This window comes from Melanerpes formicivorus, unplaced genomic scaffold (genome assembly GCF_026170545.1).
Source record: "Melanerpes formicivorus ecotype bairdi unplaced genomic scaffold, bMelFor1.0.p_v2 SCAF_38, whole genome shotgun sequence".
Lineage (NCBI taxonomy): Eukaryota > Metazoa > Chordata > Aves > Piciformes > Picidae > Melanerpes > Melanerpes formicivorus.
In genome coordinates this window covers 5211008-5233225 of record NW_027142390.1, presented here as the reverse complement: position 1 = coordinate 5233225, position 22218 = coordinate 5211008, and the positions used below count along the sequence as shown (strand labels likewise).

At 58.9% G+C, this 22218-nt stretch overlaps 2 protein-coding genes across 2 annotated transcripts; one reads left to right on the top strand and one right to left on the bottom strand.

Annotated features, from left to right (window-relative positions):
* The first annotated feature begins 621 nt into the window (after positions 1-621).
* GNAI2 (G protein subunit alpha i2) lies at positions 622-15540 on the top strand. Its single transcript, XM_068157949.1, has 9 exons — positions 622-772; positions 9307-9349; positions 9507-9648; positions 10002-10162; positions 12586-12714; positions 13892-14021; positions 14241-14394; positions 14771-14978; positions 15106-15540. The coding sequence occupies exons 1-8, from the start codon at positions 655-657 to the stop codon at positions 14959-14961; spliced, it is 1068 nt and encodes a 355-aa protein (XP_068014050.1). The 5' UTR covers positions 622-654; the 3' UTR covers positions 14962-14978; positions 15106-15540.
* An 86-nt stretch (positions 15541-15626) lies between these two features.
* Positions 15627-20544, bottom strand: GNAT1 (G protein subunit alpha transducin 1). The gene is made up of 8 exons (XM_068157950.1): positions 20252-20544; positions 18742-18784; positions 18367-18508; positions 18136-18293; positions 17926-18054; positions 17710-17839; positions 17452-17605; positions 15627-17196 (listed from the first exon to the last, which is right to left on the bottom strand). The coding sequence occupies exons 1-8, from the start codon at positions 20355-20357 to the stop codon at positions 17006-17008; spliced, it is 1053 nt and encodes a 350-aa protein (XP_068014051.1). The 5' UTR covers positions 20358-20544; the 3' UTR covers positions 15627-17005.
* Between the last annotated feature and the right edge of the window lie 1674 nt (positions 20545-22218).

The following is a 22218-nucleotide window of genomic DNA, read 5'->3' as shown; positions in this document are numbered from 1 at the left end:
GCTGGCACAGCCGAGCACAGCGCTCGGGCTGTGAGGGTCCAGTTCCCAAGGAAGCACCGTGGGTAATCCCTGCTCTGGGCATGAGCTGTCCAGTGTCCCATCCTCCCTGGTCCTATCCTGCCCCATCCCTTTTCACGGGCACCTCCAGCCTTAGCATCCTCTGAGGAGAGCCTTCCTCCGGCAACGTGGCACACGGATCCCCGAGGACTGAGCCTCAGGGCCGCACAAGCAGGTCCCCAAGGTCTGAGCCACCCCCGTGTCCCCACAGGAGAAGGCCCTGAGAGGCAGCACACCCCCACTGCCGGCCCATGGCTGCACTCGCCTCTCTGTGCTCAAAAGGCAGCACCAAGGCTCCACCTCCCCGCTCATGCCTGCCCCAGGGTACACCATTGCCTCGCCCCGCGTCCCAGCGCCCAGCACCGACACCCCACGCCTCCAGGCCGCGAGAAAGACCCACCCCGCCCTCCGCTCCCCGCCCTCCGCTGGCCCCGCCCTGCGGCTCCGCCCTTCCCACGTCTCCGCCCTTCCGCCGTTCCCGCCCCGCGGGGGCGCGCAGGGGCGGGGCGCAGGGGCGGGGCGCACGGGCGGGGCGCGCGGGCAGGGCGGGCAGGGGCGAGCCGCGGGCGCGCGCAGGCAGCCGCCGCCGCCGCCGCCATGGGCTGCACCGTGAGCGCCGAGGACAAGGCGGCCGCCGAGCGCTCCCGCATGATCGACAAGAACCTGCGGGAGGATGGCGAGAAGGCGGCGCGGGAGGTGAAGCTGCTGCTGCTGGGTGAGACACCCGAGACCAGCCCCCGAATGCACCTCAGGGCACCCCCCGGGGCTTTCCTGCCTCGCTCGGCCCTACCGGAACCGGGCAGCCCCGCCGCTTCTGGCCGGGCTGCCCCAGAGCCGTTCTGCGTACCGGCCCGCAAAGTGCCGGCCCCGCCCGAGGATCGCCCAGGAGCGGGATGCTGGGCGCAGCCGAGGCGTCGAGGTCCCTCCCCCCACCATCGGCCCCACTGGGGCCCCAGGGATCCCCCAGCAGTGGGGTGCCTGCCCCGCCCTAGGCTCCCGGGTCCCCCCCCGTCGGGGTGAGGTGCTGACATCGCTGCAGGCCTTGGGGGTCTCTCCCAGGAGCGCGGTGTTGACCCTATTCTAGGCCCCAGGGAACATTCTTGTAGGGTATTGACCCCATCCCGTGCCCCAAGGATCCCCAACAGAAGCAGGATGCTAGTCCCACAGCAGGTCTTGGAGTCTCCTGTGGAGTGGAGTACCAGCCCCACCCTGGGCTTTGAGCATCCCTCCCCTTAGGAGTGGGATGCCAGCCTCACTCCAGGCTTTGAGGATCCCTTCCAGGAGTGGGGTCCTGGCACTACAACAAGCCACGGGTGTCCCTCAGAAGTGGGGTGCCAGCCTCACCCTGGGCTGTGGATTTCCCCTAAGAAGTGGTGTGCCAGCCCCACCCTGCTATGGTACTGTCCTCCCAAGTCCACTGGTCATATCCCTTTGGGGCAACAGGTTGGGGCATCACCACCCTACTGGCAGCTGGGGCCCCCAAGCAAAGGCTCTGCCAGCCTAGGCACCCTGTCCTGCCTGCCTGGGACCTCCAGCTGCTTGGCCAGGCCAGGAGCTCCTCCATGCTCTCCCCTCACCCTGGCCCCAGGCTGGCTGAGACAGAGGTAACAGGGCACCAGGACATCCCTGAGCCCCTCCATCCCACCTTCGTCTTCCCCTTGCTGAGGGAGTTTGCGGGGGCTTGGGCAGCAGACTGTGCCCCGCAGACTGCCTGCAGCGGACGAGGCCCTGTGCAGCCCCCAGGTGCTGTGCCCCATGGGTACCTGATTTTCACACCGATAACGGGCTGCTCGCGCTCTTCAAAGCAGCCTGGCGATGCTCCCGTGGGCGTTCACAGCCCTGCCCTGTGCCCGGGGGCAAAGCAGCCGCTCATTTACTTTAATTTATTACTATTTTAATAACTGCCAGTTGAGAATTCTGTATTCCCTTTCCGAAATTCCCAGGGAGAGCCTTGCTCCAGGTGCGAGGCGGGAGTGCGCGGGGCTCCCGCAGCGCTGTGGGGTGATGGGGCCCGGGATGGGCAGAGAAATCCCCAGCTGCTGCCTGGGGAGCCAGCGCCAGCAGAAAATGTCTTTCGGCTCGTCGCCATCGGCAGAGGAAGCCGTCGGCAGCAGGAAGTCATGCTGAAATCCGGCAGCCCTTTATTTGCTCAACCCCTGCCTGCTTTGAGAAATACGTAATTAACGCCTTCAAGCCCTTGTCTCACAGGGTGCCTCGGGTTTTGCCTTTTATTTTGTGTCTTATTTTTGCCTTGGCATGAGCTGTGCCGTTGGCAAGACCCGTGCTGGGGATGCTGGGCAGGGGTCTGAGCCGTTGTAGGGCTTGAATGTTGTGCAAGCTCGCCGACCTGCTTGTTTCCGGGGTGGGGATGGTGCTGGCGGGGTGAAACCCTGTGGGGTTTGCAGGCTGATGGGGAAAAATGCGGTTCCTGCTTCACTGTGAACTGCTTCAGGGCCTTGCTGCTGGCTTGGCTCTCTGTGTCTGCTGCCCATCAGGAAATAACAGTTCTAGGGGGGCTTTGGCAGCACTTCTTCGCAGGGCTCTTTAGACTAAGCAGGGTGGGCAGCATCGCCCCAGTGCTGTTGTCTCTGGGGAGTGTGGCTGGCTGCTTCTGAGCACCACCAAGGGGTGGCAGGGGGCTCGCTGGTCAGAGAGGATGGTGATGTAGGCATCCCTTTTCCATGTCCTGATGAAGCAGAGGTGGAAGGGGGACAATGACCACACTCTGTTCTGCTGGGGCCAGTGTTTATGAGTAGCCTTTCTGATCTCAGCTGGTTTCTAAAGCCAAAAATAGAGTGAAATTACTCTTTTTATTTTTTTTTTTTACTGTTTCCCTGTTACAGCTGCTGAGGTGCAAACAGCATCAGATCCTTGGGTCACTACTGCCCTTTCCTGAACTGAACGTGGCCAGAAAATCCTCCTGAGCTGTCAGGGAGTGACTGGGAGGTGGGGGTGGCATTGCCTCCTTGTGGGGTGCTGCTTGTGTCATCCCCCCTGTCCAAAAGAACCCCTTGAAATGGGGATGTGGTGCTGGGAGGATGCTCCCACGTTCCCACTGCCCACCTTCCTGTGGCTTGCTTTCTTCCCCATAGCTGGAGGAAGATTTGAGGAGAACTGGACTCTTGCATGAGCCCAGGTGCATGCTTTTTAGTGAACACCACAGCTCTTGGGCACACTTGGGCAAGGCAGAACTCCACAGTTGTCCCTGGGCGATGCAATCCTTCTGTGTTCTTCAGAAACAGGGAGGGAAAAACTAGGGAGGGAAGAAAATAAGGAGAAAAAACAGTTGCACCCTTTGTGGTGAATTGGCCCACAGCACAAAGAGGAGATGACTCTTGCAAGCACCATGCAGCCTTTGCCAGCATCCCGTGCCATCCCACAGCTGCAGCTTGGAGCTGCTGATGCAGCCAGGCAGGACGTGGTGCAAGCAGAGAACAGTGGTCTGGAAGTGTGGCAGTGGGAGTGTAGAACTGTACAGGCCACCGGCACCACGGAGAGCTTGGGGCTGTCTGGCAGAGCTGCCTTGACTCAGTGCTGTGCCTTTTGTGTGGCCATGAGCCCTCTGCTGTGGCAGGTGATCCAGAGAGGGCTGGAGCTCCCTGATGGCACCCAGCACTGCAGCTGTAGGCGCAGCACCACTCTTGCCTGCGGCACCTGAGGCTGGCTCCAGCAAATAGGCTCTCTGCTGGGTATTTTAAAGCTCCAGTCTCTGATGGGGATAAAGACCCAAATGAGGCAGTATCCCCTAAATGAAGCAGTCCTTCCTCCCTGCTGCTTGAAACCAACAATTTCCCAAGGTTTTGGTACTGGGAGAGGCCAGGAGCTGCCACTAGCATCTGAAAATACCTGGAGCATCAGCTCACAGTGCTGCTGTGGTCTCTTTGGCATTGCCATGGTTCAGACTGCTGGGCTCACTGGCTGTTCCTGCTGGGCAGCAGTGGAAGGTGGGTGCTGCCCAGCCCACCTCCCTGGTTGTGGGAGCCAGGATGCTCATGAGGGAATGCAGGATTGATGGCAGATAAGCCGCACTCAAAGTCCCTGATTCCCTGTCTTTCTTTGGATGATTGGTAAGGCAAAAGGATTTCTTGGCTGTGTGGGAGTTGTTGGAGCCTGTGAAGGTGCCCAGGGTGAGGGAAAGTGCTGGTGGGTTGATCACTTCAGTGACCCCTGTGGTTTTCAGTGCTGGAGGTGCAAACTCTGGGGCAAGGATGCTCCCCTTGCACCACCCAGGCTGGATTGGGCCGAGTATGTCACGCAGGCAGCTGCCTGTATGAGATCCTGCCTGGGCGAGCTGGCAGCCTGGGTGAGGGCAAGTGGGGCAGGGCTCAGCAGCTTCATATTTTTTTTGTTTTGGGCTTGCATAAAAATAGAGGAAGGGAGGGACCAGCTGTGACTTTCGGAGGCTGTGTTGTCCCAGTGCTGCCCTGGATTTCCGTGTGAGCTGCCTGCTTTGATGTGCATTGTCCTGTCTCGGGGTTTTGGTTTTGTCCTCCCTCCTGCCCCAGCCCCGGATGGGAGGAGATTGAGCCCTTCCTTCAGTAGGAAGAGTTTGGTGCTGTTGCATCCAGGGGACCCTGCATCCAGCCCCCTGGAGCTGGTGGACAGGCTCCAGGTGCATTGGGATGTGGAAGGAGGGAGTGTGACACCCAGGCCCTGGGATGGGTCACCCTGATGTTCCTGCTGGTGATGTCCCAGCTGCCCTCTGCTCTGAGATGGGTACTTAGGCTATGCCCAGGAGAGGTGGCAGGCTCATATATCTGTATTATGTAGAGATATTTATGTACATGCTTTAGAAATACGTTTTTACATTTAAATACATAGATACATAGTGTGGAGGAATATGTAAATTGATTGTGTGTGTATATATATGCATGTGGAAAAAACATATATATGTGCTTTACCTATATATAGCTTTATAGCAGACAGTCGTTGGTGGGCTGAGCTGCCCAGGGCTGCGGGTGCCGGAGGGTGCCAGGCTGGGATCGCAGTGTGCCTGAACGCTGTTGCTGTAGCCGGGTCCGGCCCGGGCTCGCTGCAGCCGCTCAGTTTCCTGCTCCGTGCCGGAGCCGGGTTTCCGGGCCGGAGGCCGGCTGAATCACCGGAGCTGGGGCAGCTGACTAATCCTCCATCCCCACTGGCAGAAAACCCAGCTGTGGTGGGGGCAGGGTGCTGGTGGCACTCCAGCCGTGCCAGTGAGCCCCCACATCGGGATGATGGCAGCCAGGCACGGGGGCACAGCACCGCCAGGAGCTGTGGCTCTGGCTGCACTGGGACCACTCCGGGTGTTTGAGAGGGTGTGGGGAGCATCAAGGTGTCCGTGTGTCCAGGGTGGCTGAGGTGGGTGAGGACATGGAGGCAACTGGTGCCAGCAGAGGGGCAAAGGGACCGTTGGCCTGCGGCAGGGGAGAAACAGAGCACCAAAGTTCTGGGATTCCTGGAAAAAGCCCAGCACAAGGATGGTTTTGTCCAGGTTGTGAACACCGCTGGTCCTTGTCAGCACTGGGGGTGCAGTTGCTGTGATCCCTTGGGAAGCCATCCCCAGACCACCCTCTCCTGCACCATGCACTCCAGGTGCCCATCCCGCTGCTGATTTATTTCTATTTCGTTTATTTCTGTGGTTTGTCTTTTTTTTTCGCTGCCTCTCCATCGGCAGCCTTGTGCAGGGCCCTCTGTGCCTCCCTGATGCTGCCCAGTGTTTTGGGGTCCTGCCTGGGGACGTGGCATCCCCCTGGCTGCCAGTGCCCTTGGCTCCTCCTGGGAAGCAGCCAGCCCTGTGCCGGAATGGGATGGCCCCTGGGAAAAACGCCCTGTGTCACTGTGGGGCTGTAAAAAAAACACCATTATTTTTACAGCAATTTTCCATCTATTTTGGGTAGGAAGGAAAATGTTGAGGGGAAATCTCTTTTTATTGTTATTTTTTGAGCCTTTAGGGTAACTGCTTTTCATACACACACACACACACACACTTGCACGCAGATGCTGAGTGGGGTGGGCTCTGCAGCCACCCCTCTGTCTGTCTGTTTGTCAGGGAAAGGGATCAGCGGGTTTGCCTGCGAGTAAAAACCATCAGTAAATCCATATTCAAACCATAGCTGCTGTTTGCTGGGCTTGAAAAACTTGCTGGGGACAAGGGGCTCTGGGTGCTGGGGATGAAGGTGGCTCTGGATCCACTGGCAGACTGAATTCCAGCTTCTCCATGTAAGAAGGAAAAAAATTTTCCAGCTGTGCATTGCTTCCATCCATACCTTGATGTCTGGAAGCACAGAATGGGATGGTGCCGTGCAGCAAGATGGAAAATCTCGTCTTGGTGATGTGGGAGGTGGACCCCAGAGCATGTGACCAACCCTTTAAATATATGGCATTAAATATCTGCTGCTGTCCAGGAATATATTGCATATGTTGCATTAAATATCTGCTGGCCAGAAACCATCTTAAATCACAGCCTGCAAAGTACACGGTGGCTAAATCAATTTCTTTTTTTCCTTTGCTTTTTTGGCCAGTAGATTATCAGGGGCAGTTTAGAACTGGGCAGCTGCTTGCTTGTTTTAAATTGTTGATGATTATTTTTAACAAAAAAAAAAGGAGACCTCTCTCTTGGGCTCATTTCCCCCTTTTTTTGACGGGCGTCGTTCGGGAACAAGCGCTGCCCAGGCCTGGCAGGCAGGAAGGGTGGTCAGGGAGCAGGAAGGGCTGGAAGCAGCCCAACCGTGGCAAGGGGCTTCTCTCCATCCCTCCTGATGCCTAGCCGTTGCAGAGGGTCTGGAGGATGCACAGCCCCTCCAGCACTGCCTGCTTCTGCCTGGGTTGAGCAGAGGGTGGAAGCCGGCAGCTGGCACCCTGCCAGGGGATTGTTTGGGGGCTGAATGGGCGGCAGCTGGGGTTTTCCGGGGATTTGAAATCCTTCCTGGGGACTGGAAAGCCTTCCTGTCCGTTGTGCTCACCCTGGGGGGCTGGGAAGGGTCGCCCCATAGTCAGGTGGGTGGGAGCTGCTAGAGCTGGGGGTGCTAGATAACCCACTGGGCTCTGTCAGATGCTGGGGTGGCACAGGAGGGTGAGGTGTGCAGCTTCTCCAGCAATTACCTGGTCCCTTTGTTAGGCAAAGGCAATGATTTGGGAGGGAAATTGTGAGGGCAATGGCACAGCTGCCTTCTGCCAGCTGCAGAGAAGGAGACAGGGGTTGCAGGGGAAGTTTGCCAGGCAGATGGCTTGCTTCAGTGGCTCCTGGTGAATGTCACCCTGGTGGTGACCATCACCCTACTGGGAGTGGGCAGGAGGTCCTAGGGGGTTGTGCAGGGAGCAATGTCAGGCACGGTCAGGCAGAACAGGAGGCTGGGAGGTGACTGGCACCTCGTCCTAGGGGAGCTTGTTAACAGGTTCCTCCCTTGCTGTGTTCCCCAGTTTCCCTGTCTGGACACCCGCTGGGTCAGGGCACAGTGAATGCAGTCAGCCCTGGCTGCTGACCCCGGCAGTGTGGGGTGGTGTTGTCAGGAACCAGAGGTATTTAATGGAAAAAATGAAGGGATACAGAGAGTTTTTCCTGCCCTGCTCTCAGCTCTGGGCAGGAGCTGCCAGCACTGACCACAAACACCGGCCGGGTTGTTCTGGGTGCCGCGTCAGCATCCCGTGGGCGCCAGCCGAGGCTGGGTTGGCAGTGCTGGAGAGCCCTCGCCATGCCCTCACTGTGTCAAAAGCTCACCTCAGGGCTGGGCAAAGCCTCTCCCTCAGCACATAGGGCATGGAAACAGTGGAGTCGGGTGGTTGGGGCACTAAATACTCGGTCTGTCTGGTCTTGATGTGGCCCTGAGCCCGGGGGGCTCCATGCTCTGAGCAGTGCCAGCAGTGATGTCTTGGGGAGTGCGTGCCCATCACCTCGCCTGCCTTTATGTCAAGGACATGGGCAGAATACATCTGCTCGCTGCGGCCGTGTCTCAGCTGGCATGACAGGCTCTTTTTCCTGGTTAATTTTAGCATAATCTCCAAGTTTTTATTTTTGTTTTCCTTTGTGTTGACCTCCTCTGTAATCTCTCTTCCCCCTCTGCGGCCATGCCAGCACTGCGCTGCCGCTGCCTGCCTGGGGCCCTCAGTAAGGGCAGCGCCACGGCTGAGGGCAGCAGCGAGGGGACCCGCAGGGCTGCGCTTGGCTTGAGAGGATCCCATGGGACTGGCAGCCAGAACCAGGGACCATACAGGTCCCTGTCCAGAGAATACTCATCCTGCTGGGGTCCCTGGGGTGAGGTGAGCCAGGCACTCCTCCATCTCAGTAGCAGTCCCTGCACAGAGAGGGGACGTGGGACATGGGACATGTGCTGTCCCTTTCAGCTTCCCCTTTCAGCTTCCCCTTTCTTGCAGGCAGGGTGACATCACTCCTTTCCTGCTCCTAGCATGGGCAGTGGGGGTTGGGCCAGGAGCTGCACGTTGCCTGCATGGGGTAATGTCCTCAAGGGGCATAAGATCGTGAAGGGGGAGCCTTAGGAGCCCTAGGAGCCCCAGCCATCTCCTCTGAACTCCTGACATATCATGTTTAGAGGCTGAAAAATAACTCCATCCCCAAAGCTGCTGGCTTTCTGCCCTGGCAGCTGCCAGCACTGCTGGGCTGGGGTGCAGGGCCCGGCAGGCTGCAAAGTGTTCTGTGTTTAAAATGCAGCCTGGGGGCGGCCGGTCCCACGGGGAGCTGACTGGTGGAGGTGGTGACTTCTCCCGAGTTCCCTGGGGTGCTTGGCTTCAGATGCCTGGCTCCCTGCCTGTACCTGCTGACATGAGCATCTCCATGTCCTGGCTGCTGCCAGCTCCAGCTGTGGGCATGTATTTGGGATGATGCACCAGTGTCTCCTGGTGAAACAGGGACGTGGGATGCAGCAGCTAAGCTCAGGCTCTGCCTTGAGCTAGGATAGAAGGTGATAGGCTTAGTCCCCTGTTGCAGGGAGCTGGCTGCTCCTGAACTCAGCCCAAGCTGGGGCTGCCAGTCACCTGTTGGTGCATTGATGCCATTTTCCTGGCCCAGAGCTGGCGTTGTTTCTCCTCTCCAGCACTATTGCAAGGTTCCTCCAGGCTGGCCTTTACCTCCCCTTTATTGGCCCTGACATTCCTGGTGCCCATTCAGGCATCTGCTCTGGCTGATACTGGCAGCTCTTCTCCAATGGCTAAGGCACCTGCTGCCCGCCCTTCCTGAGTTGGGGGTGGTCCTAGTAGGGTGGAGGTCCCCAGCTTTGTGCATCATCTCACTGCTTGTTCCCTCTTGTTTTTCCCCAGGTGCTGGCGAGTCTGGGAAGAGCACCATCGTCAAACAGATGAAGTGAGTGGCCCTGACACCATGCAGACCTTAGCTATGGGCTCCAAAACTGGTGGTGGTTGGGGAAAACTCCCCATTAGCCTTAGAGCATGGGTGGGGAGCAGTACCCTAAGGTGCACCACAAGGGGCTGATCTTGCCTGTGTCATTCTCCTGCCCTAGGATCATCCATGAGGATGGCTACTCAGAGGAGGAGTGCCGGCAGTACAAAGCTGTGGTCTACAGCAACACCATCCAGTCCATCATGGCCATCATCAAGGCAATGGGGAACTTGCAGATTGACTTTGGAGACTCCTCCAGAGCGGTGAGTGCCCTTCTGCTCCTGGTGCACCTGGAAGGGGTAGAGATTCTTGGGAGGTGAAAGCAGATGTGCCCAAAGCTGGGCCAGGATTTAAAGTAACCCTGCCCAAACCCTGCTGGCGCCTGACTGGCTATGACCTCCTTTCCCTGGTGCTGAGGATGGGGGGGACCTAACCCATGGGTGGCTCTCCTGGCACAGCTTCTGATGGGTGCAGGGTTGGAGGTCTTGCCGGTTCCCTTGCGTCTCATCCCTTCTGCTACTGGAGCTCCTGTCCTTCTGTCTGAGTGGGAAGTGGTGGGCTTTGATCAGGTCCTCCGGGGCCCTGCAGGTGCCTGAGCCCTGCTTCTTCTGCGCAGGACGATGCTCGGCAGCTGTTTGCGCTCTCTTGCACCGCTGAGGAGCAGGGCATCATGCCAGAGGACCTGGCCAACGTGATACGGAGGCTGTGGTCTGACAACGGGGTCCAGGCTTGTTTTAACCGCTCCCGAGAGTACCAGCTGAATGACTCTGCTGCCTAGTGAGTACCTCTGCTCCTCTCCTCCAGCTTAGCTGAATCCCAGCCCTGCAGGCTGCCTCACTTTTGCTGAGCAACAAAAATCCCCGCCACTGGAGGTTGCCGTTTCCCACTGCTTGGGGGCTGGTGCTGCCCCTCTCTGCCCTGTGCTGGGGCTGAGCCAGAGCAGAGCAGAGAAGGTTTCCTGCTCTGGTGGGATGCTGCATCCCCTGGAAAGGAGGCACTAGACAATCCCTCTCTTGCCACTGCTCTATGCCCACTGCCCTTTCCCAGGGGTGGTCTTCCCTGGCCTCCCTTTATGTGAGCACAGTCAGGGGTCCTGCCCCATCCCATGGCCCTTCATGTACCATGAAGGCAAGAAAAAGCCCCAAAGAAAGCACTGTGGACCCTTGTGTCTGAAGAGGATGAATAGGATGCACAAGAGCCTTTTGTTTTTAACTGGGTTTGTATGGAAAGACTTGGCATTCTGCTGGCATGTTAGCTGGCATGCTTGTGTTTGGGCAGATGAATTGCCTGCATCTGGCCAGGTTTATCACTGAAGAGATTTAATAAATAAGTTAATCTACCTAAATATGATGGCTGGAGAGGGCAGTCAGCTGAGGCTGCACTCAGCTCACGTGGTGCCCTGCTGCCCTCTCTGCCCAGAGCCCCTGAGGTAAAGCAGTGCCAGGAGGAGCTCATGGTGAGCCAGGAAGCCCCTGCCAAGGCTGGCCCCAAGGGAGATTGACCACCCTTAGGACTTACCTCCATTGTGGGGCCTGCTTGGTCCCCTATGTGCCAGCTCAGCTGCCCCCTCCCACTTGGCACTGGCAGGTCCCTCTTATGCACTAGGGTCAATGGTGGGAACAGGTTGAAGGAAATCTCCTGGCAAGTGCTGATCCTGAAGATGTTCCTGCCAGCACTTTCCTCTAGTGCCCATGACTTTGGCTTCCTCCTGCCTGGCACCTGCCTGCCCTGCTCAGCCCCCGTCCTTCTCAGCCCCATCACTCCCCGTACAGCGCTGACGTTTCCTGCAGCGCTGTGCTGTGCCACGGGTGCTGTTTTGGAGCACAGGAGACCTGGCAGGTGCCTGGCAGCTCACATGCACAGTTTAAGCAGATACATCTGCAAAGTGTCTGCAAATGGAGTACCTCTTTACATGTGTTCACGGAGCCTTTGGCACGTTGCAGAGGTTGGATGAGCAGTAATTAGGAGCTCCCTCGAGCTGTTGCTCTTTTCTCCAGTTCCATGCATATGCCAGTGCAGTAGTTAATGCCCCATCCACCCCTGTGGTGTCACTGCACAGGACATCCTGGGGTTAAGGAAGCCTGTGCTCCATATGCAGCCTACCTGCACTCAGAGCTGAGCAGCAACCCCCACCCTCCTCCTCCACAACCCCTGGAGGTGCCAGGAGCTCGGGGTGCCAGGGTGGGTGCTTGCCAGCACCCCAGGCCTGGGCGTGAGGTCTGTGTCTGCTGGTGCCCTGCGTGTCCCTGCAGCAGCGTTTCCTGTTTTCTGTCAGATGGAGGCTGCTGTGTTTCCGGCTGTTTTCAGGCTGCTCCGTGGTGCTGAGCTGCCCCCCTCCATCCTCTCAGCTGTGGCATGGGACCGGGGCACTCATGGCTCTGGCTTTGCCCCTGCACTCCAGCAGGTTTCCTGGGAGCTGGTGATCAGCCGTGCAGCTGTTGGAGCTGGGAATCCCTGTGGCCTCTGGAGCTGTAATCCAGCTTTCACCAGATTATGGAGCTGCAAAGGCCTTAATTGGCACAAGCCTAATTTGCTTAAAGGAGCCTGTTTACAATAACCCAATTAAAGCAACGTGAGCTGGAGAAAGCGAAACCTGCCTCGATCCTCCTGGCATCCTCCAGTTGGTCCCAGAGGTTGCTGCAGGGAGCTGGGCTCTGGCAGGGCTGGACAGGCAGCAGGAGAGGAGGATGCAACCCCAGGGGGGCTCTGGGTGGGCAGCAGCCCCCTGGCCACGCCACTCCCCATGCCTCTGGCTGCCCGCCTCCCCCTTCCTCCCCAGGCACCAGCCCTTTGTGTTTTTTGACTATAAATGGCACGGCGCCATCGATTGTTTCCGCCGCGCTGCGGACGGTTGCCATAGCACTGAATACTTTCCTCTTGCCATTTCCCCCGTACAAGCAGCTGGGGGAATGGGGGAGCCCCCAGCCTCAGCCCCTGCATGGCCTGTGGAGCCTGCTTCCTGTGTGTGTCCCCACTTGCCACCCTGGCAGCCGGCAGTCCTGTTCCGCCTGTTGTGACCGGGCCGTGTGGTGGCCCCAGGGTGCAGCTGGGGTCCACTGTGCCGCCCGGTGCCCACTCCAAATGGACAATGCTGGTGTGTGAGCAGAGCATCCTGGGGAAGTGAGGGAATGTTCTGTGGGATTTGAGTGGGTTGTGCCCCATGGGGCAGCTTCCCCAGCACCTTTCTGCTCCTTCCCCAGCTACCTGAATGACCTGGAGAGGATAGCCCGTGCTGACTACATCCCCACCCAGCAGGATGTGCTGCGCACCAGGGTGAAGACCACTGGCATCGTCGAGACCCACTTCACCTTCAAGGACCTGCACTTCAAGTATCTCTGACCCTTTCTCGTTTGCTTTTTCCAAGACAAAAATCCCCACTTCCTCCCTGTGCTGGGACAGATCCTGCTTGTGTGCCGCATGCATCAAGCAGCCCTGGGACTGCTAATGGTGGGAGCTGCTGCCTCGTAGAGAGAGCAGGAACCACTGAAATAGCTGGAGCAGCCTCAAAAACGCCTCCCAGGGCTTGACCTGGAGGCGGATCCAGCCTGTGGCAAGGAGGGGAAGGAGGAAGGCGTCCTCCATTGCTGTGACGCTGCTTCCGTTATGGGAAGGGCGCTGGGTGGGAGCCAAGATCTCGAGGTAGGACACCAATGCTGCTGCCTGCTGGCAGCCCAAGTTGCTTTCCACTGAAAACCCATGGGAAATAGCCAGGACTCCAGTTTCCAAGGCAAAAAGCTGGTGGTGTGCACATCCCAGGGATTTAGTCACTTGGCAACAGAGTTAATGGGCAGGAGGATCTGCTGGGGTCATATCTGAGTGCAGTGAGCTTGCAAGGACCTCTGTACCACCCCAGTGGGATGGAAGCTCTTGGTCATTTGTCAGTGCTGTTCTTTGGAGGTGGCAGCAGAGCAGAGAGGATGGTGTGGAGTAGGCATGGCAGTGAGGAAGCTTTTGCTGGCAGCTGGACAGTTGGCAGTAGACATGGGGCTGCCGCTGGGCTCTTCTCCATGGAGGCAGAGAAGAGCATCTTTGCTGCCTGCAGACAAAGGGGTGCATGGTGCATCAGGATCATCCCCTGAGCCCTCATGCTGTCTGCAGTCCCACAGCCTGCAGCTGCTCAGCCAAGCACCGTGGCTCCCCTTGGTCCAAGGCCTCTGGCAAAGCCCCACAGTGCCTGAGTGAGTCTGGCAGCATCTCCTGGAGCCCAGCTCCAGGGAGTGTTGTGCTGATGCCCCTGGGAGAGGAAGCTCAGTCCTGGTGGGGGTTGCTCCAGCTGGAAAATGAGCCTGGATACTGGGACAGCTGTCCCTGGGATGGGCAGTGGGTGCCAGGGCAGATCTGTGGCATCAGCCTGATCCCTGGGGCAGAAGTGCCATGCTCTGCCTGCTCTGGTGCCTTTTCCTGGTATGCATCTTGCTCTGGGCAGCCAGGGAAGCTGAGGCGGGGGTCAGGGCGAGGGTGGTGGGGCTGGGAGCTGATGCCAATGGCACTCTGCCTCTGCCACAGGATGTTTGATGTGGGTGGCCAGCGCTCAGAGCGGAAGAAGTGGATCCACTGCTTCGAGGGGGTGACTGCCATCATTTTCTGTGTGGCCCTGAGTGCCTATGACCTGGTGCTAGCTGAAGATGAGGAGATGGTGAGTTGGGGATGGGGCTGGTGCCGCAAGCCATGCTCTCTGTGGAGGGCTAGGGGATTACCCCCTGCTCTGGTGGCCAGAATAGCCCAAGTCTTACAGGGCCTCCAGCATCCCCTGCCCAGGCAGCAGGAGCTGTGAGGGCACAGCACGTTTGGCAGTGGAGGGGCAGGCACTGCCTGGGAGCATCTGCCCAACTCAGGCTGCTGTCTCCCTTGCCAGAACCGGATGCACGAGAGCATGAAGCTGTTTGATAGCATCTGCAACAACAAGTGGTTCACAGATACGTCCATCATCCTCTTCCTCAACAAGAAGGACCTCTTCGAGGAGAAGATTGTGCACAGCCCCTTGACCATCTGCTTCCCTGAGTACAGAGGTACTGCCAGGACCCTTGATGCCCCCTGGCAGGGGGAGCAAACAGTGCCTTGCCCAGGCAGCATAGTATGAGATGCTGGTGATGGAGATACTGGCTATCCTGTGCCTGAGGGGCAGTGCACTGGTGCAGCAAGCAGTGTGTGGTGGTGGTTGGGATGTCCCAGGGAATGGGGGAAGATGGGGTGGACAAGGGCCAGCGGTCCTGGGGGTATTTAGCTGAAGCTCACTGTGTCTGGGGAGCATCAGTTTGGCATTGGGGTAGCGGCTGTGATGGCAGGGAAAGCTGAGCCAAGCCCAAACCCCTCGGGAGCCAGTTGTAGGGGGCTGCTGGCATGTCCAGTTGGGCTGTGAGCAGCTCAGCATCTCCTGCTCCCCAGGGGCCAACAAGTACGACGAGGCAGCTGGCTACATTCAGAGCAAGTTCGAGGACCTGAACAAGCGGAAGGACACCAAGGAGATCTACACCCACTTCACCTGTGCCACCGACACCAAGAACGTGCAGTTCGTCTTCGATGCCGTCACTGATGTCATCATCAAAAACAACCTGAAGGATTGCGGCCTCTTCTGAGGGCTGGCGCCGCCCAGGTGAGTGCTGCTCCTGACAGGGGCCCCCGAACTCTGCTGTGGTCACAGAGCATCCCCTGGGGAGCTGGCAGTGGGTACCCACGAGCCTCGCCCCAGACCCCACCGCTCACTGCCTGCTCTCTCCTAGGACCCCTGGCCAGGCCAGTGAAGGAAGGAAGGACCGCGCCGCCCCCCACTCCTGCTTCTCTTCGAATTCATCCTTCTGCCCCTACCCCATAAAGAGACTTTCTGGGTGTCAGTGTGGTGGCAGGACCCATGTCTCCCCTGCCACCCGCGCTTGCCCCCCACCATCCTCCTCCTCCTCCTCGCCGGCGTTGCCCTTCCTGGGGAAAATGAGGTTTTAATCTCGGTCTGTAACCCCGAACTGCTCCAGCCCCCCCAGGCCCTTCGCCCCCGCGCCCAGGCGCTCTCACTGTTTACATTGCAAGTGTTGCTGGCACAGGGGGGCGCTTGGTGATCCCCTTGGGAGTGCCCACCTGGCCAAAAACACAACCCATGACATTCCTTTTAGTAAACCAGACGAGAAAGAAGAAAACCAACCACAAACCCCCTCCCCCCCCCCATCCCCAAGAGCATGCAAAAAACCAAACCAACCACACCACACCGGCTGGGGCCAGGTTGCTTTTTAAAGAAACCTTTTTACCAAACTATTTAAAAGCGTCAAGTGCTACGTGGTGGCAGCGTCCTCCGTGGCCAGCCCACCCCCCAACTCTGTGCCTTGGGGGAGGGGGGAGGGGGGGTGTGTGTCTGTGCCCCACTTTGCCTTGCAGCTCCCCCCCCCCCCACCTCGCTGCCCTAAAGGAATGGGCAGCAGCTGGGCAGGGGGGCAGGCAGCGGGGTGCTGCCAGCTGGCTGCACCTCCACACCTCTCACCCCCCCCCCCCCCCCCCCCCACCTTCTTTCTAAGCCTAGTTTTTAGGGCTAGCTGTTGCATTGGGCGAGGAGAGCCTGCTGTACAGAGCGGCCCCTGCTGTCCCCTCCGGCCCAGGGGGGGTCCCCTCAGCCGGTGCCCACGGCCTTGCTTTTCCCACAGGATGTTTTACCGAATTCTTCACATGGTTTGAAATAATAAAATGTAGAAAGAAAAAAAAAAAAAAGAGAGAGAGAAAATATATATATACTGACCTCCCCTCCCCCCTCCTGACCCAGGGGTGGGTGGGGCTGTTTCACCCCTCCAGAGGGCGGGAGGCATGCATCTTGGTGTGGGAGAGGACGTAGAATGGGCTGATGCCACCCCAGAGGCTCAGCAGCATCCCCTGGGTGCAAAGGTGAGGGCAGTGGTGGGACCCTTGAGAGGGAGCTGGGATATTGTTGAGGGGCTGAGCTGCCCCTGGCCTGCTGACTCAGCAGCTGGGTGGGGTGGGCACGACTACCTACTGGCCCTGCAGCATGGGGCCCCAGTACCACGCAGTCGTTGTGGACAGCCAGTACCCAGCGGTACCCAGTGTCTTGTAGTCCTGAGGTGCACCCCTTGCACCTAGTAGCCCACAGGGACCCCTATGGACACACAGCACAGAAGGGTCCCCCCAGCATCCACCAGCTTCAAGGGGTGCCCATGGACCACCAGCAACCCCCAGCTCCAAGGGGTACTTGAGGACCCTCAGTGCCCAAGAGATCTCCCTGTACCCCAAGCTCCAAGGGGTACTTGAGGACCCTCAGTGCCCAAGAGATCTCCCTGTACCCCAAGCTCCAAGGGGTACTTGAGGACCCTCAGTGCCCAAGAGATCTCCCTGTACCCCAAGCTCCAAGGGGTACCTAGGGTCACCATTGTGTGTGTCCCCACCCTGCTCTCAGCACCTGGAGCAGCTATGGATGCCCAGCACCCCGTGGCACCAGGTGTCCCACAGTGTTAGTCAGTGGGAGGGTTTGTGGAGAGAGGAAATGGGGCTGTGCCACCCACTGGTGGCTCTGGGGTTGAGTGGGTCAATTCCCAGGAGTTTGGGGCAAGTTGAGATGGTTGTGGAGATTTGGGGGTGGGGTGCAGTGCTGGGGCTGGGCCCCAGCTGAGGGGGAGGGGGAGCTGGTGCTCAGAAGAGCCCGCAGTCCTTGAGGTTCTCCTTGATGATGATGTCGGTGACGGCGTCAAAGACGAACTTGACGTTCTCGGTATCGGTGGCGCAGGTCATGTGGGAGTAGATCTCCTTCACATCTCGACGCATGTTCAGCTCCAGGAACTGCAGCTTGATGTAGTTGCCGGCGTCATCGTAAGTGTTGGGACCTGTTGGCATGGCAATGAGCAGGGTCCCCTCTCCGGGCTGGTGTCCCCCGCCCTGGCTGCTGGCCTAGTGTGGCCCCGCGCTCCCCCGGGTGGGCAAACCGTGCTCGGTCCGTGCGAAAGGCTGGTGCAGCATCGCTTGCGTGGGGTGCTGAGGACACCTGGTGGGTAGCTGCTGCAGAGTGCAGCCACCCAGCCCTTCACCTCTCCCCCGGCCCCCGCTCCCGCACTCGGTGGGACAACTGTTGCCACCCTCACCATCGTAGTCGGGGAAGCAGATGCTGAGATGGGCCTTCTTGATCTTCTCCAGGAAGACGTCCTTCTTGTTGAGGAAGAGGACGATGGAGGTGGTGGCGAAGTAGCGGTGGTTGCAGATGCTATTGAAGAGGTGCAGGCTCTCATGCATGCGGTTCTGCAGAGGGACACAGAAGCTTCCCATCAGTGCTGTGACAACCCCCACCCAGATCGTGATGGGGACGAAGCACAGAGGGTTATGGGGTGGTGAGCCTTCCTCACCACTTCGTCATCCTCCACCAGGACCATGTCATAGGCACTGAGGGCCGCAATGAAGATGATGCAAGTCACTCCCTCAAAGCAGTGAATCCACTTCTTCCTCTCTGAGCGCTGCCCACCCACATCAAACATCCTGGGCAGCACAAGGCAGAGGTCAGCATCCCCCCATTCCCTCCCCATCCCCGTGGCACCAGCCCTCGCCAGGTGCTCAGCGCCCACCTGAAATTGAGGTCTTTGAAGGAGAACTGGGTCTCGATGATGCCAGTGGTCTTGACACGGGAGCGCAGCACATCCTGCTCCGTGGGGACGTAGCCAGGGGTCACCAGGCGCTCCAGGTCTGATAGGTAGCTGACCGGGCACACGGTGGGCATGAGACATAGGTCAGCACCCCCAGGACCCCCCTTGCCCAGACTCCCCTGCCCCACGTACTAGCCAGCCGAGTCGTTGAGCTGGTACTCAGAGGCACGGTCGAAGCAGGCTTGGATGCCTGTGTCCTTCCAGAGCCGCCCAATGATGTCTGACATCTCCTTGGGCATGGTGCCCTCCTCTATAGTGTCTGAGAGGTGCAGCAGCTTGCGGGCATCATCCTACAAGGGAGAGGAGCTCAGAGAGGCTGGGGCACAGGAGGGACTCCCATGCCCAGCACAGGGTGCTCCTCACCTGGCGAGCAGAGTCCCCGTACTGGATATTGAGGGTGGTCATGGCCCGCACGATGGCCAGCATGGACTGGAGCGTGTTGCTGTAGATGATGGCAATGAACTCCAGGCATTCCTCCAGCGAGTAACCATCCTGGTGGATGATCCTGGCCAGGGAGGGGGGCATGTGGCTGAGCTGGGCACCGTGGGGTGGGGGCACCCATGCGTGCAGCATGGGACTGAGCTGGGCAGACTGTGGGATTGAGCTAGGCACTAAGGGGTAGTTGCACACCATGGTTATGGTATGGGGCAGAGCTAGGTATGGTGGGACAGGGGCATTCTATAGGTGTGGTGTGGGACAGGCATGGGGCACAGCCAAATGGCTTTCCTTGGCACTTACTTCATCTGCTTGACGATGGTGCTCTTCCCCGACTCTCCTGCTCCTGCAGGGACAAGGCAAGGGTTACAGTAGTGCATGTACTGCAAGAAGGTGGCCTCACAGCCCCACCACACACCACCTCATGTCCCAAGCCTCTGTCAGACATTCCTTGGTCCAGGCTGGGAGGGTAGCAATGGCACCCATGGGTCCATCGTGTCCAGGGCAGCCCAATCCTCAAGCGCCACTGGGGCAGCTGGAAGGGGCTGGGAGGGACTCTCCATGCTTGGGTGCCACAGGGACAGATACAGAGGTAGTTAAGTGGGCTGCATAGGAGTGCCCAGGAGTGAGGTGGACTGCTGGAGTGGGTTTCTGGTAGGTGGTGTTATGAAGGCTCTAGGGATGGGTTGGTTTGGGTCAGGATGGGGCATGTGAGCAAGGGGATGTTGTGTGGGGTGGTTGGGTTTGGAGTATACCTGGAAGATGGAGGACCTTAGGATGGGCTGTTGAGATGGGTTGTTGGGTTTCAGGTGCTTAGTGTTGGGGGGGCTGTTGAGCAACTCCCTCCCTTTAGTTTAGGGGAAGCTGGGTGGATAAGCTGGTTGGGTTTAAGGGTACTGGGGGGTGTCAGGAAAATGTAGGAGGGGCTGTTGGGTTGGGCTGGTTGGGTTCAGGGGTACTGAAGGGAGCAAGGGAAATGTTGGGGGCTATTGGGGTGAGATGTTTGGGATTTGGGGTGCCAGGGAAATGTTAGTGGGCTGTTAGAATGGGCTGGTTGGGTTTAGGGGTGCCTGGGAGCAGAAAGCATTTGGGTGGACTATTGGGCTAGGCTGGTCAGGCTTAGGAGGCTCAGGGAAATTTTGGGTGGGCTGTTGGGTTTATTTGGTTGGTTTTAGGGGTGCAGGAAGCATCAGGGAAACAATGTGTGGGGTTTTGCAGCAAGGAGGTCATGGTCATGGCTTCCTAGAAATGAGGGTACTGTTGGGGTGGGCTGGTTGGGTCTAGGTGGGGCTGTTGGGGTGGGCTGGTTGGGTTTAGGTAGGGCTGGTTGGGTTTAGGTGGGGCTGTTAGGGTGGGCTGGTTGGGTCTAGGTGGGGCTGTTGGGGTGGGCTGGTTTGGTTTAGGTGGGGCTGTTGGGGTGGGCTGGTTGGGTTTAGGTGGGGCTGTTGGGGTGGGCTGGTTGGGTCTAGGTGGGGCTGTTGGGGTGGGCTGGTTGGGTTTAGGTGGGGCTGTTGGGGTGGGCTGGCTGGGTCCAGGTGGGGCTGTTGGGGTGGGCTGGTTGGGTCTAGGTGGGGCTGTTGGGGTGGGCTGGTTGGGTTTAGGTAGGGCTGGTTGGGTTTAGGTGGGGCTGTTGGGATGGGCTGGTTGGGTCTAGGTGGGGCTGTTGGGGTGGGCTGGTTTGGTTTAGGTGGGGCTGTTGGGGTGGGCTGGTTGGGTTGAGGAGTGTTGGGAAGTATCCGGAATGCTGGGTAGGCTGCTAGGGTAAGATTCACAAAGGATGGGTATCTCCCCCAGGATTTGTGTCCCCCCATACCCAGCAGCAGCAGCTTGACGGTCCTGGCATCCTTTTCAGCATCCTCCTTAAGCTTCTTCTCCAGCTCGCGGGAGTGCTTCTCCTCAGCACTGGCTCCAGCGCCCATCCTTGTCTCGGTGGCCCTGCGACTCGCCCGCTCCTTGGAGGTCAGCACCAAGATGGGCAAGGAGCTCCAGCCTCTCACCTCCTCCAGCGCTCCTGCTGCTGACTGCCCTGCTGCCGCTGCCACCACTGCCACCACCACTCACCCAATGTGGGCCAAGGACAGGGCCAAGGTCCCCAGGGGCCGCTTGGCAGGGTGCTGTGCTCAGCACCCATGGATTAAGCCAGACCCGCCTCCCCATGCTCCCCCCCAGATAAACCCCCTTAAATCTGCAGCAGGCTGAGCTCAGCAATCCCTTGGCTTCGGTGTCAGCGCTTCTGCTGGGGGGGCGGGGAGGGGAGGAGGAGAGGAAGGCCTGCCCACCCCCAGCTTCACCTCTGCCCTGGGGCTGGGAACAGTGACTTGCCACCCCAGGCGACGTGGGACACCCCCCAACCAGCTCTGACTCTGCTGTGGGCCCTGTGGGGGGTTGCAGCTGGCATTCTCTGCTGGGATCTGACTGGGACAGGGACACTGGGTGGATATATCCCCATTGTCTCCACCTCATGCTGGTCATCCTCCCCACTCTGGCCCCGTGCTCACAGCCCCTTCCCCCTCCGTAAGCCGTGCCAGTTTCCCCAGGTCACTGTGCCCAGTGTCCACAGACACACCTCCAGTAACAACTGCACAATGTCCTCAGGGACACCCATATACATCCCTAGGGTCTCCAAGACCCTCTCCAGTAACAGTTCTCAGTATCCCAACGAGAAATCCCAGTGTTCCCCTGGTGTCCCCAAGCAGTATCAGTACCCTCTAGTGTCTTCAGGACACCATCACCCTTCCCCCAGAAAACACAAACAAAATCCACATGACTCCCATCCAACATCTGGGGACACGCCAGTGCCACCTCTGTGCTCCTACACCAGCCACAGTGATCCCTCTCAACATCCCCCAAACCCCTTACCACCCCTCTCCAGTATCCTTAAGCCACCAATTCCCCGCTCCCATGTCCCCAGAGCCCCTTATTGCCTATGTGTCCCCCAGTAAGACCTAGTGTCCCCAGGGATCCCCAGTGTCCCCAGTAATGTCTCTGTGTCCCCCTGACCCCAGTGTTTCAAGCCCTGTGCGCACCGTGTCCCGACCCCCGCGCTGTCCCCAGTGTATCCCCAGCGTTGGGGCCCCTGCAGTGCCGCATGCGGCCGCCAGAGGGCTCGTGGAGCCAGCCCAGCGTCCGCAGCACGGCGCTCACCCGCCCGCGGTGCGCTCAGCGCTGCCCAAGTACAGTCCTGCATCACACCCGGTGCGCCCAGTACTGCACCCAGCAGAGCCCAGGACCTCACAGCCCTGACCTCAAGTGTTTCCCGGGACTGCCCAGAGGAGCTTGGTACCACCTCATTGCCCCCGGTACCAACCAGAGTGCCCCAGCGCCAAACAGACTATGGCCCCCTATATAGCCCAGTATCATCCACACCCCACACAACCCCCAGCACTCCCTAGAGAGCCTATTACCACTCCCCACACCACGCTCCCAGTACCACCTAGTGCTGGCTCCCAGTACCACCTAGTGCTGGCTCCCAGTACCAAGTCCTAATGCCCCAGTACTGCTGATGCTCCCAGTACTGACTGCTCCCAGTGTTCTTGGTACCACCCAGTACCAACCTCCTGTGTCCCCAGTACTGCCCCCAGTGTAGCCCAGCCCCTCCCAACACTGATGCCAGCACCTTCCAGGGCTGCCCAGAGTAGCCTGGCACCACTCCTATTGCCCCCTGTACCGACCAGTGTTCCCAGTATAACCTAGTATGACCCACTACCAACAGCAGTAACATCCAGTACTGGCTGCTTGCTCAGCCCAGCATACACTCCCAGCATATCCCTAACATTCAGC

Bases quoted from the DNA above. Each gene is read 5' to 3' on its own strand.
- GNAI2 (XM_068157949.1), top strand. From the start codon at position 655: ATGGGCTGCACCGTGAGCGCCGAGGACAAGGCGGCCGCCGAGCGCTCC. The intron at 9,649-10,001 runs GTGAGTGCCCTT...TCTTCTGCGCAG, and splicing joins TTGGAGACTCCTCCAGAGCG to GACGATGCTCGGCAGCTGTT. The intron at 10,163-12,585 runs GTGAGTACCTCT...CTCCTTCCCCAG, and splicing joins CTGAATGACTCTGCTGCCTA to CTACCTGAATGACCTGGAGA.
- GNAT1 (XM_068157950.1), bottom strand. From the start codon at position 20,357: ATGGGCGCTGGAGCCAGTGCTGAGGAGAAGCACTCCCGCGAGCTGGAG. The intron at 18,055-18,135 runs GTACGTGGGGCA...GTGCCCGGTCAG, and splicing joins CTCAACGACTCGGCTGGCTA to CTACCTATCAGACCTGGAGC. The intron at 17,840-17,925 runs GTGGGCGCTGAG...TGTGCTGCCCAG, and splicing joins TTCAAAGACCTCAATTTCAG to GATGTTTGATGTGGGTGGGC.